This window comes from Phyllobates terribilis, unplaced genomic scaffold (assembly GCF_046119375.1).
Source record: "Phyllobates terribilis strain yellow unplaced genomic scaffold, ASM4611937v1 Scaffold_343__1_contigs__length_2019054, whole genome shotgun sequence".
Classification (NCBI taxonomy): domain Eukaryota; kingdom Metazoa; phylum Chordata; class Amphibia; order Anura; family Dendrobatidae; genus Phyllobates; species Phyllobates terribilis.
The window spans coordinates 1,934,954-1,952,874 of NW_027363103.1; the positions used below are offsets into that span (position 1 = coordinate 1,934,954).

Consider the following 17,921-nt stretch of genomic DNA (forward strand, 5'->3'; position numbering starts at 1 on the left):
AACCGAGCAGTGGGACCAGGTGCTACTCCAGGCCAGATCCCGGACACGGCTGTTGACCCACACCGGGGAATACAGGAACAGGCGGGTTAGTCTTGCACACAGACAGGTGGGTATTGGCATGCACGGCTGGAGTGCAGACAGGAGGATACTGGCAGGCACGGCTGTTATGCAGACAGGAGGGTACTGACCAGTGCGGCTGGCGTGCAGACGGGGAGGTACTAGCAGGTTGAAGCACAGGCTGGATAGAGTCCAGTACAGAATGGGATACAGGAACAGAACCGCAGATGCGGTAGACAAGCAGAGCAGAGAGGTACCACCGGAGTGGTGGGAAAGGCGGAGCAGAGAGGTACCGCTGGAGCTGTGAGCAAGCAGAGCAGTTAGAAACCGCCGGAGCGGTGAGCAAGGCAGAGCAGGCAGGAACCGCCGGAGCGGTGAGCAAGGCAGAGCAGGCAGGAACCGCCGGAGCAGTGAGCAAGGCAGAGTAGGCAGGAACCGCTGGAGCGGTGAGCAAGGCAGAGCAGGCAGGAACCGCCGGAGTGGTGAGCAAGGCAGAGCAGACAGGAGCCGCCGGAGTGGTGAGCAAGGCAAAGCAGGCAGGACCCGCCGGAGCGGTGAGCAAGGCAGAGCAGGCAGGAACCGCTCGAGTGGTGAGCAAGGCAGAGCAGGCAGGACCCGCCGGAGCGGTGAGCAAGGCAGAGCAGGCAGGAACCACTGGAGCGGTGAGCAAGGCAGAGCAGGCAGGAACCGCCGGAGCGGTGAGCAAGGCAGAGAAGAGGGGACAGGGCTCTGTTCACACAGAACAGACTGGAAGGGAAAGGCAGAACCAGATATACACAATATACTTGCAATGAAGTAGCGAGTGGACTCTTAACTCACAAACGGAAGTACAGCGACAACGAGTAGGAGTTAGGTGCAGGTTCAGACTCTGCAGAAAAAGGGAAGGTACGGACATAGAGAAAAACAGGTAACAGGCTTGGAGAGTGTTCAGACAGGAACTGAGTGTTCAGACAGGAACTGACACTGCAGCGAGATACAGGAGCGAGTCTGGGTATGCGGCCCCCAGAATGGCGGACAAACAGGCTAGAAGACACAGATAACAGGTCTGGGTATGCGGCCCCCAGAAGGCGGGACGAACAGGCTAGGAGCGTGTTCAGACAGGCCTGGGAATACAGCCTCCAGGAAGGCGGACAGGCAGGAAAAACAGAACAGGACCGGGCACATCAGGCAAGAAGCCCTCGGAGGATAAGAGTTGCTCAGGCACCAGCTTCAAGGTGGAGCTGGTTTAAATATCCAGTGACAGACAGAAATAGGCTGAGGACGCATTAGGGGTGTGCCCACAACAGCTACAAAAAACAGGAAGTAACCGGGCTGCTGCCCTAAGCAGTCAGAACAGAGACAAACAGACAGCATGAATAGAAGCCAGACTAGCAGACTGGACTGAAGATCAAGTTTGCAATCTTGCATAGTGAGAGATGGTGCACCATGCAAGCCCGCCACCAGGTATGTTACAGTGTATATAGAGGATCTGTCCCGTGTGGTGTAGTATATAGAGGATGTGTCCCGTGTGGTGTAGTATATAGAGGATGTGTCCCGTGTGGTGTAGTATATAGAGGATGTGTCACATGATGCGTAGTATATAGAGGATGTGTCCCTTGTGGTGTAGTATATAGAGGATCTGTCAGCTCTCCTGTGTGGTGTAGTATATAGAGGATCTGTCCTGTGCGCTGTAGTATATAGAGGATGTGTCCCGTGTGGTGTAGTGTACAGAGGATCTGTCGGCTCTCCTGTGGGGTGTAGTATATAGAGGATCTGTCCTGTGCGCTGTAGTATATAGAGGATGTGTCCCGTGTGGTGTAGTATATAGAGGATCTGTCCCGTGTGGTGTAGTATATAGAGGATGTGTCCCGTGTGGTGTAGTATATAGAGGATGTGTCCCATGTGGTGTAGTATATAGAGGATGTGTCACATGATGTGTAGTATATAGAGGATGTGTCCCTTGTGGTGTAGTATATAGAGGATCTGTCAGCTCTCCTGTGTGGTGTAGTATATAGAGGATCTGTCCTGTGCGCTGTAGTATATAGAGGATGTGTCCCTTGTGGCGTAGTATATAGAGGATGTGTCACATGATGTGTAGTATACAGAGGATCTGTCCCGTATGGTGTAGTGTATAGAGGATCTGTCGGCTCTCCTGTGTGGTGTAGTATATAGAGGATCTGTCCCGTGTGGTGTAGTGTATAGAGAATCTGTCGGCTCTCCTGTGTGGTGTAGTATATAGAGGATCTGTCCTGTGTGGTGTAGTATATAGAGGATCTGTCCCATGTGGTGTAGTATATAGAGGATCTGTGCCGTGTGGTGTAGTGTATAGAGGATCTGTCGGCTCTCCTGTGTGGTGTAGTATATAGAGGATGTGTCACTTGTGGTGTAGTATATAGAGGATGTGTCCCGTGTGGTGTAGTATATAGAGGATGTGTCCTGTGTGGTGTAGTATATAGAGGATGTGTCCCGTGTGGTGTAGTGTATAGAGTATCTGTCGGCTCTCCTGTGTGGTGTAGTATATAGAGGATCTGTTCTGTGCGCTGTAATATATAGAGGATGTGTGGCGCCCTGCTGCGCAATAGTGCCACAGATCCTAGAGGGGTGCTTGGACGGATTTCTCCACAAGAGGCCCTCAGAGCATACACACACCTCCACCCTACCTCAGACCACCAGACGGAGCCCGGATAGGGACATATATATACGGAGGGTGGAGTTAGGCAGGCAGAACAGAGCAGGAAGCTCCTGCAAGTACAGCCTGTGAGTCTGCTGCAGCCACAGAGCAGAACAGTCTAGTTGTGTTTTAGTGTAGGCTCAGACACAGAAACAGGTCTGCAGCCAGTTCCTGCAGGAGTCAGTCTGCAGAGGTAGGCCAAGCTAGACTCAAGTAGCTCAGGTTAGTGAGCTTAAGGTGTACCAACGCCATAAGAGAGGTGAAGCGCAGCCTGCCAGCTGCTAGTGTGTATAGCCTAGTGAGGGCCCCGAGTAGGCTGAAGGCTAGTGGAGTGAGTAGCATTGGGGGCAGAGGAGCTGTACAAGCTCACCCCAGAAACATATACCGGACACCGGGTCCGCGTCTACAGGGCCATATATTCCCCTGTAGAGACAACCGGATTCCCTGGAAGACTTCAGGTCCCAGGATCACCCAAGAGCTGATACGTACCAGAGCCAGGAGTCACGGAGGCCCCGCAAGCAGGGAGTGTGAACTCCAAGAGAAGGCCCTATCAGAAGATCAGCAGGTGCAGGACAGTGACAAAGTTAGGCCTAGCTCCAGGCAGGTCAGAAACTTACTACACAAAGGCAAGAAACAGGAGGCCCTATACCTGCTCACTGGGGAGAATCCTGATATGCACCCTTCACCCTATAGTGCTCCGGAATGTGACTGAATTTCCACCAGTAAAAGGTACTGAAGTGAACTGTGTGTGGTTGCCAATCCTTCTTCAGACCCGGCTGGGTCCCCTCTGTCCTGCATCCCTACATTTACACTGCCCTGAGGCCCAGCTCCACCTGTGGGGAGCTATACCACCCAAGCTGCCTTAACACCGGCCTCAGCGAACTGCCGCAGCGCTGGTGATCCTCACCAGACACCACAGGTGGCGTCACGAACTTTCACATAATTATCCACCTTTTTAAAGAGAGGCCCAGGGTACGGGCCCGGGAGCCGACTACCGCGACATCCCCCAAGGCCAGGCATCAAGGCCCAGGCGCCAAGTACATCCCTATCCCCTGGGCTCGTCATCTCTTTCCTGGCGTCACGAACAGGATAGCGTGCCCGCGGCTACGGAAGGAGTTGTGCCCGTTGCCACCGGGTACTGTGCGCCTTTATTCACGAACTGTATATTGTACTGTGGCGAAGATTGATGCCATTGTTACGTCACTGTGCGAGAAGAAGGGCGTAACCACGCGAAAACTAGGAGGCGTACCTGTGTAACCGCGCGAAGTCTCTGACACGCCCCACGCACTGACGCAGCGTCAGGTCCTGGCAGGAAGCCCCAACGCACGCTCTGACGTAAGACGAGAAGCGACGCAAGGTCCTATCCGACGACCGTCACCTGCAGAGCTGCGGCCTACGGAAAAAGAAGGTAGGCCACGGTTCGCTAGGGGGATGCCAGGATGTCGCAGGAGCAGCCCGATACCGGGGTTCGGGTCGAGAACCCCGATGATCCCACCGGGGATGATGCCGCGCGGGATGGAGCAACCGCCCCATCAACAGGGCCTGTAGCGCCTATCGTACCATTGACTTTACAGTACATGCCTGGAGCAAAGTGGCTCCCCCAGTACAGCGGCAAGCCAGACACCCTGTCTGGATTCAAGCGAAAAATATGCAGCATACTGGACATGTATTCTATGATGGGCAAACAAAGAGCTGCACTTGTTGTGGGACAATTGACTGGTGCTGCGGAGAGAGAAGTAGAGACTTGGTCAGCCGCAGACCAGGAGTCAGTGTCCGTAATCTTCAAAAAGTTACAAACTTCTTTGAGGCAGACCTCCAGATGAGGTTCTACCACTGCTCACAGAAACCGGTGGACAGTGTTCGGGACTATGCCTGCCGTTTGCAAGGGGCCCTGCGGGCTCTGAAACAGGTCAGTCCAACCAGCATAACTGATGAAAGTAAAATGCTAAAAGAACAATTTGTCCGGGGGCTGAGGTCCCAAGAGGAGAGCAGGACTGTGCGTTGGTGGTCCTTGGATCATCCAGATGCTACCTTTAAGGACATGGCTATAAAGGAACTGCAACCCCTGGAAACAGCAGATACTGCTATACAACATTACCAGGGTAGGGCCACTCCAACGCCCGCAGCACCCACCTTTTCCCCACTGGCTAATGAAGCTAAAGTGCAGGCAGCGCCCCCTTGTGAGCTGGACAGTCTGGGCTCAGAAGTGCGCCAGCTGACTAAAAACCTGGTCACTCTGATGAGTGCCCTGCAGCTACGGACGGAGCCAGAGACGGAGGGAAGGATCCTGCTAGCCGACTGCCCTGAGGATGTCCCCTGGATGAGAGGAAGGAGGAGGACGCCGTCGCCCCGGAGGAGGACAACGCCGCCCGGGAGGAGGAAAACGCCACCTCGTGGAAGGACCAACAATCAGCGCCACCCTCAACGAGAGTTTGTCAGCCACCGCTGCCAGAAGGCAGGCCACACAGTGCGCAATTGCCCTTTAAAAGAGCAAACCCTCGGTCCGAGGGTCAACACCCGGGAATAGACTCAGCAGGCCCCTCAGACTGGCACAGCAGGTTCGTGGGAGGAAGACCTTTCCTGTCCATAATCCTGGACGACATTGAGATACCTGCCCTGCTGGACACTGGATCTCAGGTAACCATAATGCCTGATGCCCTTTACAAGAGATTCTGGTCCATGGACAATCTCCAACCCCCAGATACAGATTTCTCCGTTTATGCCTCTAACAACCTCCCTCTTAACCTAGTCGGGGTTAAGGATGTGGCGGTAAAGGTGGGGAGAGTGGAGCTGAAGGACCAGGGGTTCATTGTAGTAGAGACTCTCTCTGATGAGAATGGACTGTATATGGTACCAGGTACTAATATTGTTGATAACTGTTTGGAGGAAGTGGTGTTTTTACTCCAACAGCTCGCTGACGTCGCCAGACCGGGGCAGAGGAGAGCCCTCCAGAAGGAGATTCGAGCCCTGATGTACCAGCAGCAAGTAAAGTTATCCGGTGGTGAGATTGGTAATGTGCGGGTAGCAGACCCGATGCCCATTGTGATTCCCCCAATGAGTGAAATGCTTATATGGTGTAGAGCAGCAATAGGTCTTAAAGGACAGAGTTACCAGGCGGTAGTAGAACCCCTTAGCTCAGAGCACAGACCTACACTCTTAACTGCCAGAGGGGTAGTGGATGTACGCAATGGGAGGGTGCCCGTCCGTCTTCTCAACTATGGGGAAGACGAGGTCAGATTACCACGATATACCACTGTTGCCAAGTTACATGCTGTAAATAACAACTCCATCCACACGGTGGAGTCCTTAACCTCCCCAGACCAAGTGGAGGATAATGACCCGGCAACCCAGGTGGAGGACTGGTGTCAACAGATCCATGTTGGGACAGACACCACTCCAGCTCACCAGAAACAGGGGGTACACCGGGTGGTTCAGGAATACGCGCAGGTATTCAGCAAGCACCCACTTGACTTTGGGAGGATTTAGGGGGTACAACATCACATCCCCACAGGCAACCATCCCCCCATCAAAGAACGGTACAGGCCTATACCACCAGCACACTACCAGAAAGCCAAGGAGATGTTGCACGACATGAAAAAGGCAGGGTAGTAAGGGATAGTTGTAGTCCCTGGGCAGCTCCCCTAGTGTTAGTCAGGAAGAAGGATGGAAGCATGAGGATGTGTGTAGATTACAGAAAAGTAAATCGCATTACACATAAAGATGCATACCCTTTATCACGAATAGAGGAATCCCTGGCTGCCTTAAAGTCTGCAAATCAAATTACTTTTCCACCCTTGACCTCACTAGTGGGTACTGGCAAGTAGCTGTGGCTGAGGAGGATAGGGAGAAGACGGCCTTCACCACCCCGATGGAACTCTGCGAGTTCAACAGTATGCCGTTTGGACTCTGCAATGCACCTGGAACGTTTCAGAGATTGATGGAGTGCTGCCTGAGACACCACAACTTCGAGACTGTGTTACTATACCTGGACGACGTGATTGTGTACTCCAAGACGTATGAGGACCACTTGAAGCACCTGGCGGAGGTATTTGAGTCACAGTCCCAGTATGGGATGAAGCTGAAGCCCTCAAAGTGCCACCTGCTCAAGAGAAAGGTACAGTACCTGGGGCACATTGTCAGTCCAGAGGGAGTGGCACCAGACCCGGAGAAGGTCACTGCCATCCAGAAATGGCCGGAGCCGAAGAACCTCAAGGAGGTACGTCAGTTCCTGGGACTAGTAGGATACTACCGGAGGTTTGTAAAAGATTACACCAAGAAAGCAGCGCCTCTGCAAGACCTCCTGGTAGGACAGTCCCCCCAAAGGCAGAAATCCCCCATTCCACTGGGGTGAGGAGCAAGCCGAATCATTTCAAGAGATGAAGGAGATACTGACAGGCGACGAGATCCTAGCCTACCCTGACTACAGCCAACCGTTCTTGCTGTATACTGATGCCAGCAATGAAGGATTAGGAGCTGTCCTAAGTCAGAAGCAGAATGGCCTAGAGAAAGTGACAGCCTATGCAAGCAGGAAGCTCCGCCCGACTGAGAGGAACCCAGAGAACTATAGCAGCTTCAAGTTAGAGTTCCTGGCCTTGGTCTGGGCCATCACTGAAAGGTTCAAGCACTACTTAGCCTCCAGCAAGTTCACTGCCTACACTGACAATAACCCCCTGACTCATCTTGAAACAACCAAGCAAGGAGCCATGGAACAGCGATGGATGGCTCGGCTGTCCAATTACCAATTCACAATTAAATACCGGGCGGGCCGCAAGAACGCCAACGCCGATGCCCTGTCCAGGATGCCTCACCAGTCAGACACAGAAGAAGAAGTGGATGACCTGGAGGAGATTGAGCTACCTGCCTTTCACCGGAATGGGATGATCCACGAGTAATGAGCCTCCAGGAGGCAGCGTGGTAAGACGTTAAACCCTTTGCCTCACCACAGCTGGAAGGAGACCAAGGACAGCGACCTGGTTGTCAGCCGTATCAAGGAGCTGATAACCCAAGAAGGTTCCTCCCTGGAGAAAGATGCATCTTTCCAAGCAAAACAGCTGTGGAATGAGAGAAGCCGGCTGTTCATCTATCGAGAGAAGCTGTGCCGGAGGTACATCAATCCCAAGACCCACGAGATGGTATGGCAGATAGTGGTCCCCAAGATGGACATCCAGATGGTGTTGGAGGCCTACCACAATCAGGCGGGGCACTTTGGCTGGAAAAAGCTAGAAACCCTGCTAAAGTGTCGATTCTACTGGGTGGGAATGCGCAGCTCCATTGAGAAGTGGTGCAGAGACTGTGGATCCTGTAGCCTCAGAAGAAAAGACTACAGCAGCCAGAAGGCGCCCCTGCAACCCATCAAGATGGCTTGACCCCTGGAGATCGTGGCGCTGGACCATGTCAAGCTGTCACCCAGCAGGTCAGGGTACTCCTATGCCCTGACCATGGTAGATCACTACTCCAGGTTCCTGGTGGTCGCCCCTGTCAAAGACCTGACGGCAGAAACAGCAGCAAAAACGTTCCAAGCATATTTCTGCAGACCCCATGGATACCCTGAGCAGGTGCTGACAGACCAAGGCCCAGCCTTCGAGGCCGAGTTGTTCAAAGAGTTCTGCCATTTGTATGTGTGTAGGAAGATAAGAACTATACCGTACCACCCCCAAACCAATGGTCTCTGTGAAAAGATGAACAACATTGTCATCGACCTGCTGAAGACCTTACCACTTGAGGAGAGAAATCAGTGGCCAGACCTACTACCTGACCTGGTAGATCTGTACAATCACATACCTATGAGTTCCACCAATTGCACTCCAGCATATCTCATGCGAGCAAGACCAGGAAAGTTGCCCATGGACCTGGAGCTTGGTGTTGCAGAACCAGAAGCAGATATGTCCACTGAGGACTGGGACACGTCCAGACAGGAGCAGTACAGAAGAGTACAAGCCTGTGTCGAAGACAGTCTCGCTAGGGTGAAGGACAAGCAGGAAGACCACTATAATAAGAGTGCGCCAGCAGAACCCTTCACACCAGGATAAGTGGTATTGAAAAGGAAAAGGAGAAACCACAAACTTGATGACCAGTGGGAGACAGAACCCTACCCTGTGTTGAATTTATAGGTTTGATAACAGGAAGACGTGTTTGATTAGCAAAGATGAAGGAAGAACAACTGCAACGGTATCTAGAGACCACCTGAAGTTGTGTCCAGAACTGCTAAAGCCCCAAGAAGAAGTGCCTCTCATCACCCCGGAGGAACCTGAAGAAGCAGTAATACATACTGATTTAGGAGATTTCCCGGCAGATTGGCCTCAAATAGGAGGAGCAGTCATAATCCCAGTACTCCACTTCTTTCGACAGCCAGAAGACCCTCCACAGCCAGATGAACCTGTAAGTGCTGCAGAAGAGCCTAGTGCTGCAGAAGAGTCAGCTCAAGAAGAATCCCCGGACGAAGCATCCCCGGCAGGAGCAGAGCAAGAAGGCCCAGCCAATGGTGAACTTGCCAGGCCAAAGGGAGGTTAAGGCAGTTTTTCAATACCATCACTAGTAGAACAAATCGGGTAACTGACAACACAGATACCACACATTCTATGAAGAATCCTTTATCGTGATTAGTAATTCTTCTATATAAAGTAAATGACATGTGGGAGTATGGTGATGATTACCGCACCCATCCTTCTAAAATAATTCCAGTGCAGAAGAACAGCATGTAGTCTGACCTGGGTATCAGGGGTGTATTAAGGATAGCCAGGGCCCCGCGTGGCCCCCCCACGTGACGGGTCGGAGGTCACCATATACCTGAAACATTATTATTGAAAAAAATAGCTGCCGAGTGAAACTAACCTAAAAAACATCCATTAATCTAAAATTTACCTTCAGTTAAAAAAAATACTTTACCCATAGTATTGAACAGACCAACTTTAATATGTAATCAAGTCTCTTGCCAATTTTCACAAGGTTTTCATATCAATAGTGCAACAAACACAGAATACAGTAGAAAATATTAACAATATAACACTTCCATTACAATAGAAACATCAGTCATTATATCAATAAAGTGTCAAATGCATAACAATAAATAAATATATATTTTTCAAAAGCTGTCAGAACCATAAACTGTAGAAGCAAAGTATCCTCTCCCTAAGCCTAAGCTCCAGCATACCAGATAGTTTGGGGTATGTTACTTGCTACATTTAATAGGTTAATTTGAACTTTAGCCTAGGGATGTTAGTAAAGATTTGTCTCTGGAAGTGTCACCCATTTCCCCTGTATGAGGTTGACCAACCAAACTGGAGGCATGAAGGAAAAAAAAAAGAAAAACCAACAGATTAAGGCAAGACCTCACCTTTTCTGAGTAATATAAGACTCATGTTTAAAGCAATACTGCAGTTTTTTTGTATTACGGCACTGGAGTAGAGCCACTAATCTAAGTTCCCTGCCCCTAGTCTCATCCTTACCAACCGGCATCTTCATCTGTATTCCGTGAGGCTCCTGACGTTCTCCAGCAGTTTGTGACCTGCCAGCTTGCTCCAGTGTTTGCTGGCCTATCAGGAAGTCAGAACTCAATTTAAGCCCATGAGATCCAGAACAAGGCCAGCAACAGGCCCCCACACTTACACTGAGAGCTTCTGACCATTACTTCAGGTCAGTCCAAAGTTGCAGTCAAAACATGGCTGTGGGACTGAAGCAACGCTGGGAAGAGCTGAAGACAGTGGCTAGTAAGTATAATAATAGGGTTAAGGAACCACTAGTTTAGTTGCACCACTCCAGCGCTGAAATAAAAAAAAACAAACCCTGGAGTGGGGCTTTAACCAGGTGACAAAACTGTCACTATCAGTGATTACTGTGCAGGCGGAGGAGAGCAGAAGTGTGTGATTCCATATACTGCTCTGCATCTATCTCAGGCTGTGTGGAATAAAGCCCTGGTACCTGAGGTAGATGCTGAGCGCTGTATGTGACACGTGCTGATCGGACACTGCAGCTCTCATCTCAGTACTGTCCTGCTGCTGTGAGACAAGAACTGTAATGTGCCATCAGCACTTGTAACAAACAGCGCTCAGCATTTAGCCCAGGTGCCTGAAAGTTATTCCCCAAAGCCTGGGATGGATGCAGAGCAGTATATAGAATCATACACCACTGCACAGCAATCAATAGAAGGCAGATTTTTTTTTTAACTAGTTAGACAAGAGTATTATATACAGAGAAAGCCAGCTCTCATATCCTCTGCGATTGTGCGCTTTATCCTCTGCCTGACACCTCCTGCACATTATTGGGTAACATCATACAGGGAAAAAAGTAAATGCCCCCTTAGTTGAAGGGGAAATTGGCATAAAGTTTTCAAGTAATTGTAAAAACTAAAAATGGCTGCTGTGTCAGTCTGTGTGTTTTGTGAGTAACTTACAGTTTGGCTGGTACTTTGAAGAGGAAACACACGATGGTATGTGCTGTGCTTGAATTTTCAATACCTAAAAGAAATGAGGCAAAAAATAATTTTTCTTAACATCTGTTTACACATATACATAGTAACAGTCATCCTTCAACCTTAAAAAATAAGTCCATCTAGTTCAAGCCATAGCCTAACATGCTGATCCAGAGGAAGGCAAAAAAAAACCATGTGGCAAACACTAAGCTCCACATTGGGGAAAAAAATTCCTTCCTGACTCCATACGACAATCAGACTAGTTCCCTGGATCAACGCCCTATCAAGGAATCTAGTATACAGTGCTGTGCAAATTAATTGGGACAAAGCCAAAAAAACCCATATTTTTGAATATTTAATAATAAAATGTTATAATGCACTGTTACATACAAATTATAGTAAGAAATATGTCCTCCTTTAGCAGATATGAGATTTTCAATGCGTTTTGGCATTGATTCTACCAAGTTTTTGCATAAATTCTTCCATTCTTCATCATGGAACCACACTTGTATGGCACTGTTTATCATGCGTTCTTTGGTTGTACAGTCCATTTTGCCAAGACGTCTCTTCACAATGCTCCACAAATTTTCTATAAGATTTAAGTCTGGTGAATTGCCAGGCCAGTCCAGCACTTTTACTTTATTTTCTTCCAGGAATTTCTTCACACACTTGGAATTGTGGCATGGAGAAAAAGTACACTAAACCACTCCTCACAGAAACAAGCTCTCAACTGAAGCTGAGGGGGCAGCTAGCTGTTATTTTCTGACTAAAACCAGTCAAACCACATTTTGTTACTCACGGTTGTACACTCACACCTGTTCAAAAAAGTTAAAACTGGTTTGAATCACTGACTGGTAACCAACTTACGATTTTACTTAAAAAATGCTTTGTCCCAATTAATTTGCACAGCACTGTATATAATCTGTAATATTATACTTATTAAGAAAGGCATCCATGCCCTTCTTAAATGTTAGTAGTGAATCCCTCATTACAACATCATGCGGCAGAGAGTTCCATAGTCTCACTGCTCTTACAGTAAAGAATCCACGTCTGTGATTATCATTAAACCTTCTTTCCTCCAGATGTAGAAGATGCCCCCTTGTCCCCGTCTCAGGCCTCAGAGTAAAAAGATCAGTAGAAAGGTCTTTGTACTGTCCCCTCATATACTTGTACATAGTAATAAGATCACCCCTAAGCCTTCGTTTTTCCAAACTAAATAACCCCGAGTGAAATTGATAAGAAAGTGTGTGTCATATGCGAGTGTACTTGAGAAACACTTACTAGAAAGTCACTGGATCTCTGTTTTGTCTTTCTCCAAGAGCTTCTTGGTCCTGACACATGTTCCATTGATCAAAGCATGAGAGAAGTTCCTGCAGACAAACCCTGAAAAACATAATGCGAGTCAGTTCTGACCAGATTGTCATCTACTTTTCTCAGAACGTCTACTTCTACTTCTCTTAACGTGAGAAAATGGCTGTGGATTTTTAACATTTCTTTTACTTTGTTAGTCCCCTTAGGCAACTTGAAACTGAACGTTAGATCACTTGTCTATATTCAAAAGTACTTTTGCATTGCTACATATAAAATCACTATTGCCTGTGAAGCCCAACCACAGAATGACAGTGGCATGTGAAGAGAACCTAGTATGTCCATATCCTCAAACGCTATTGACGCACCCCCTGGGCAGCGGGGTACTCGCCAACCGGGCCTTGATGGATTTGGGGGATGTCACAGTGGCTGGCCCATTCCGTGACCCAGGGTGGTCAGTCCAAAAATAAAAGGGGGGATAAAAATGTAAACCAAAAAGGGGAAGTAGGGTAGGTTTGTAAATGTTCGTGACGCCACCCGTGGTACCTGGTAATGACTACTGGCGCTGTGACAGTCCTCTGAGGCCGGTGTTCCGGGCAGCTTAGTTGGTGCTACTCTCCACGGGTAGAGTAGGCCTCAGGGCAGTGTAGATGTGATGTAGAGTGGTGGCGGGTGCTGTGCCGCTGTAAAAAGAACAGGCAGAGATAGCGGTTGAAGTCATCCGAGTCTTTACTCACTTTTTATCAGCTCAGAGCTTCTCTCTGCTGTCACACGGCGAGCTGCGGCCGCCAGGGTGGGGCTCAGCACTTTCCAGGTAGTTCAGGAGCACCTGCCAGGACCCCGCTCTAGTGTGTTCCTCTCTTGCTCAACTTCTCCCGCCGTGTGTTCCCCACTGAGTCCCGTACGGGTGCTGCAATCTCTCTATGGGCAACGTGTAGTTCCCGGACTGACTGGGCGCCCTTTTTGGTGACTTGTGGTGAGGCTGAGGCGTAAGGCTGGGTCCCTCTGGGTAAATTCAGATTAGGGCATACAGGTGGCGACTCCGCTCCATCCATATCCCCCTGGGATCCACATAAGCCTCCGGATTCTTCCGACAGAGACGTGAAGTACAAAGTCAGATTGGGGACCGGTTACCCCTCTTGCGGCTGGGTCCCTCTGGCTAGGCCAGAATAAGGTATGCAGGTGGTGGCTCCGCTCTGTCCATATCCCCTGGGATCCTTTCGCCTGTGAATCTTGACTCCTCTGCTCCCCTCCTGGGCCTCCTACTCTCAGGACCCTGACCGAGACAGAGCCTACAGCAACTCTGCCCTGCTCCTCGTCTCGAGGCCTGAGACCGAGGACTGTGGACCCTCAGCTGGCTGCAGCGTTGTGCTGTCTACCGACCAACGACCCACAACCAAAGACAATGATACCAAGATGGCCTCCATATATATATGATCCAGCTAAGTGCTCAAAATAAATGCTTCCTCCACCCTCACTCACTACATGGTTCCCCCCAACTCCTCCATTCCGGCCCGGGGCGGCACTATGGTGCATATAGGCCCCCTTCAGAACTGGAGTGGTGTAGTGTTGAGTGTGTGTTTGGGGTCCTGTATGGTACTCCATCCTTACCTGGAAGAGGAGATATCACACCCTTAAGTGGGGTGCAATAACTCTGTGGCGACTGAGCCCGCAGGGGCGCCACATTATTGACCTGCAGTGCAGGTTAATAGTATAGAAAAGTGCCCAACCGCTGTACTGAACGTGCAGCTCATGGGAAAAAAATGGAATTTAAATCATTCCAAGAACCTTTACTGGCCTTCAGTCATACAGGTGTGTACAAAGCATCTACAATTGCAGCCCATAGCACTGCGAGTGGCTCCTGCAAGCACGTGTGACGCTCATAGCCCTCCCTGGGAAGATGGGGGGGTACTCGGAGCCGGGTCAGATGTTGGGGAATGTAGCCGTGGCCTGGACCCGTTCCGTGCCCAGGGCCGTCACATTAAAAGATTTAATGGGCTTTCAGGGTTGGTGTTAATCGAGTGGTTGTATTGACTACACCACCTGTGGTGCCTGGTGATTCTCCACCAGCTCTGCATTCAGTCCTCTGAAGCGGGATGTAGCGGCAGCAGAAGATGGTACTACTCTCCACAGGCGGAGCAGGGCCTCAGGGCAGAGAGGACAAGAGGATGGGAGCTGTTGTGGAAGATGTTGTGCGGTGTAGTGCGGTGCCGCGTTGCAATAAGAAACCGGAGGCCATAGGGGTAGTCTTCCAAGCTTTACTCACGGTAGAATGCTCAGCTGCAAGGCTTCTCCCTGCTCCTCACGGCACGCTGCGGCCACCAGGACCGGGGGTCCGACAACCTCCGGGTAGTTCAGGTGCTTTGGTCAGGACCCCGCACCAGAGTGTTCCTAGACTTTCCCACTAGGTCCTCTCCTGTCCGTTTGTGGTGCGTGTACTAAGGCCGGGTCTCCCTCTGGACTATGCACAGAACAAGGGTACGGGTGGCGACTCCGCTCCGTTACCCGGTGGGATCCACTGAGCCTCCGGGCTTCTCTGACTAAGACTTGTAATGACAGAGTCAGATATCGGGGACCGGTACCCCTTTTGCAGCAGGAATCCCTCAGACTAGGCCAGAATAGTGAGGACAGGTGGCGTATACCGCTCTGTCTTCATCCCCCTGGGATCCTTTTGCCTGCGGAGCTATACTCCTCCGCTCCCCTCCAGACCTTCTTAAGTAAGGACCTTGACCGGGTAGAGACAGCCGTTAACTCTTGCCCGTTCCTCGACTCAAGGCCAGAGTTCGAGGGCCGTGTCCCCATCAACTGCAGGTTCACACAGAAAGCCACGTTCAGCGATGAAGATCACAATCAAAGACCTTGAACTTAAGATGGCTGGCTATTAAATATGAATTTAGTACGTGTAACCTCTAAGTGTATCCTCCACCCTCACCCACTACTAGGTTCCCCCTTACTTTGGTTCCCCCATCTCCACTTATCCCGGCTGGGGCAGCACCCTGGTGCCTTAAAGCCCTCCTACAGGTGGGAGAGATGTAGTGTTGAATGCAGAGGTGGGGTCCTGACAGCTGCACCATCTTTACCTCGAAGGAGAGATACCACACCTCATTAAAGAGATGCAGTACCCCTTTGGCGACCGAACCCTCAGGGGCGCCACACACGCCCTGGCACTTTGACTGATAGCTGACTCTACAGTGATGCACTGCATCGCGAGAGGTCAAATTGCTAGGGTGTGCTTACAGCAGCCACTCGCATGTATGACTGAAAACCGGCAGTTCTTGTGATGAAGTCTATTTCTCTCTTCTCATCTCTCAAACAATCCTGCTATTACATATAGACGCTCAAAAAAATTAAAATATCTTCTGGTAAACAGCCACCTTGGGGGGCCAGCAGCTAAGGGTTTATTTGGATCCAAGGGCCCAAGCTGGGGCTGCCACCCATGTGGCTCTTGCGTGGCGTGCCTCAATATAGAGTCTACGAAAATCTTTACAAATTCAAATGGTACGAAGCAATATAAGATTACTCATACTATCACATGTACCACAGTTGGGGTGATCTACAGTGCAAAATGCCCTTGCAACAGAATATATGTAGGCCTTACATCAAGAGAACTCCGAAGAAGAACTAGAGAACGCGTCTTGGATATCAAGGCAGCAAAAGAAATTTACAATGTGGATGAGCTCAAGACATTACCGCGTCACTTTATGAAGTTTCATAACAGTGACCCTTCTGGTCTCCAGTTGAGTGGTTTTGATAGGGTCTACCCAGGCACTAGAGGAGGTAACTGGAAAAAAATCCTGGCACAGAAGGAGGCAAGGGGGATCACTGTGTTGAACACCTTAACCCTCCATGGTCTCAATGAGACAAATAGTTTTGTTTCATTTCTTTAATATTGTTGGGTGGTTCCTAGTGGAGTGCATTGTATTATGGTCATTTTACTTTTAATCTTATTTTAATTGTTTTTATTCGTTTATACTTACGTTTTCTTCTTTCCTTCTCTTCTTAGTTCTTTCGCCTGACGTTTGCTATTTTTCAGAGTTGGTCATCTTCTTGAGCGTCATCATCACCAGTGCATTTGAACCTCTTTTTATATTTTAAAGAATTTAAATATCTTCTAGTAATATATGTATAATGTCATGCATTTATGTGCCCCATGCCTTTTTGTTATATAAATATATTTTTCATCTCATCATATTTTTCACTATATATTCACTAGCACAATTGCACTGTATGGGTCATATTATATGATAGGTGTCACACTATCTATCATATATCATAGATATATAATTTTTTCATATGATATATATTCTCCTATAACATTTTCACGTTATTATCTCATATACGTCCCTGGTATCCTGTTATTAATTTCCAGGGCAGGTCCTTGTTAGCTAGTGGACTGAAAAAAAGGTAATTAGCTCATATCACCTGATACTCACAGGAATCCCAGGCTCACGGATTAGTGTCCAGCATACACTTGTAAGGATATATAGAAAAAGTAAAATCCGGTGCCACAAGCGATAAATCCTTTATTCCAAAAATTAAAAATCACATGTCCCTAGGAGGGGAACAACTGGACGCGTTTCGAGGACACAGCCCCTTAATCGTCAGTATACAAATGAATTAAAAAACAACACATTTATAATAAAAACTGTGACCACCCCTAAGCATGTGTGATAGATTAGTATACACATTAGGATATTAACTCCTACTTAGACAAGATTTGCGTGCAACAAATTCTCATAGAATATACAGACAGAGTTAGGGGAAAAAAAAAACAAAAAAAAAACTTTTATGTAAATAATTTGCCATATAGATGCACAGAACAGAATATGCATATAATATTATAAATGCAAGTATATATATATATAATTCAATAAAAAAACATTAAATCTGATCTATAATTCATACCTTGCGGTATCCGTGCATTTAATTTCAATATCCACAATTTTTCTTTGTTATGGAGCATTTTTTCCCAATTACCGCCACGATGGGGACGTGGTACTCTCTCTATGCCTGTAATATTTAATGTGCTTATATTGCCCGCATGTACCTCTCTGAAATGTTTGGAGAGACCTGATAACCTGATGGATTTTGAGGCAGGATTTGCTCCTGTAATATGTTCTGATATTCTTGCCTTAAGGGCTCTGGTAGTGCGGCCTATATAATATTCTGAACAGCTGGCACAAGTTGCCATATAGACAACATGGGAGGTGTTACAATTTATATAAGACTCTATGTCATATTTTCTACCTGTATGTAAATCAGAGAAACTTGAACCCATAGCGACATATTTGCACATACAGCATCTATTTTCACCACATTTATACATGCCGACATATTTCAGCCAGGTGGGACTTTGTACTTTATTATCCAAAAATACGCTGGGTGACAACATATTGCGTAGATCCTGACCTTTCCTTGAAACCACCCTACAGCCTGCTTCCAATATATTAGACAATTTGTCATCCTGATATAATATGGGTAAGTTCTTGAGAAAGATTT

The 17,921-nt window shown here is 48.6% G+C and overlaps 1 protein-coding gene across 1 annotated transcript in view; it reads left to right on the plus strand.

Annotated features, from left to right (window-relative positions):
- Positions 1-16,517, plus strand: part of LOC141222222 (microtubule-associated serine/threonine-protein kinase 3-like) — a 40,802-nt gene extending 24,285 nt beyond the window's left edge. Inside the window, exon 8 of the mRNA XM_073666633.1 lies at positions 16,426-16,517. Coding sequence (XP_073522734.1) covers positions 16,426-16,517 — 92 coding nt within the window. The remainder of the gene's footprint in view (positions 1-16,425) is intronic.
- The last annotated feature ends 1,404 nt before the right edge of the window (positions 16,518-17,921 follow it).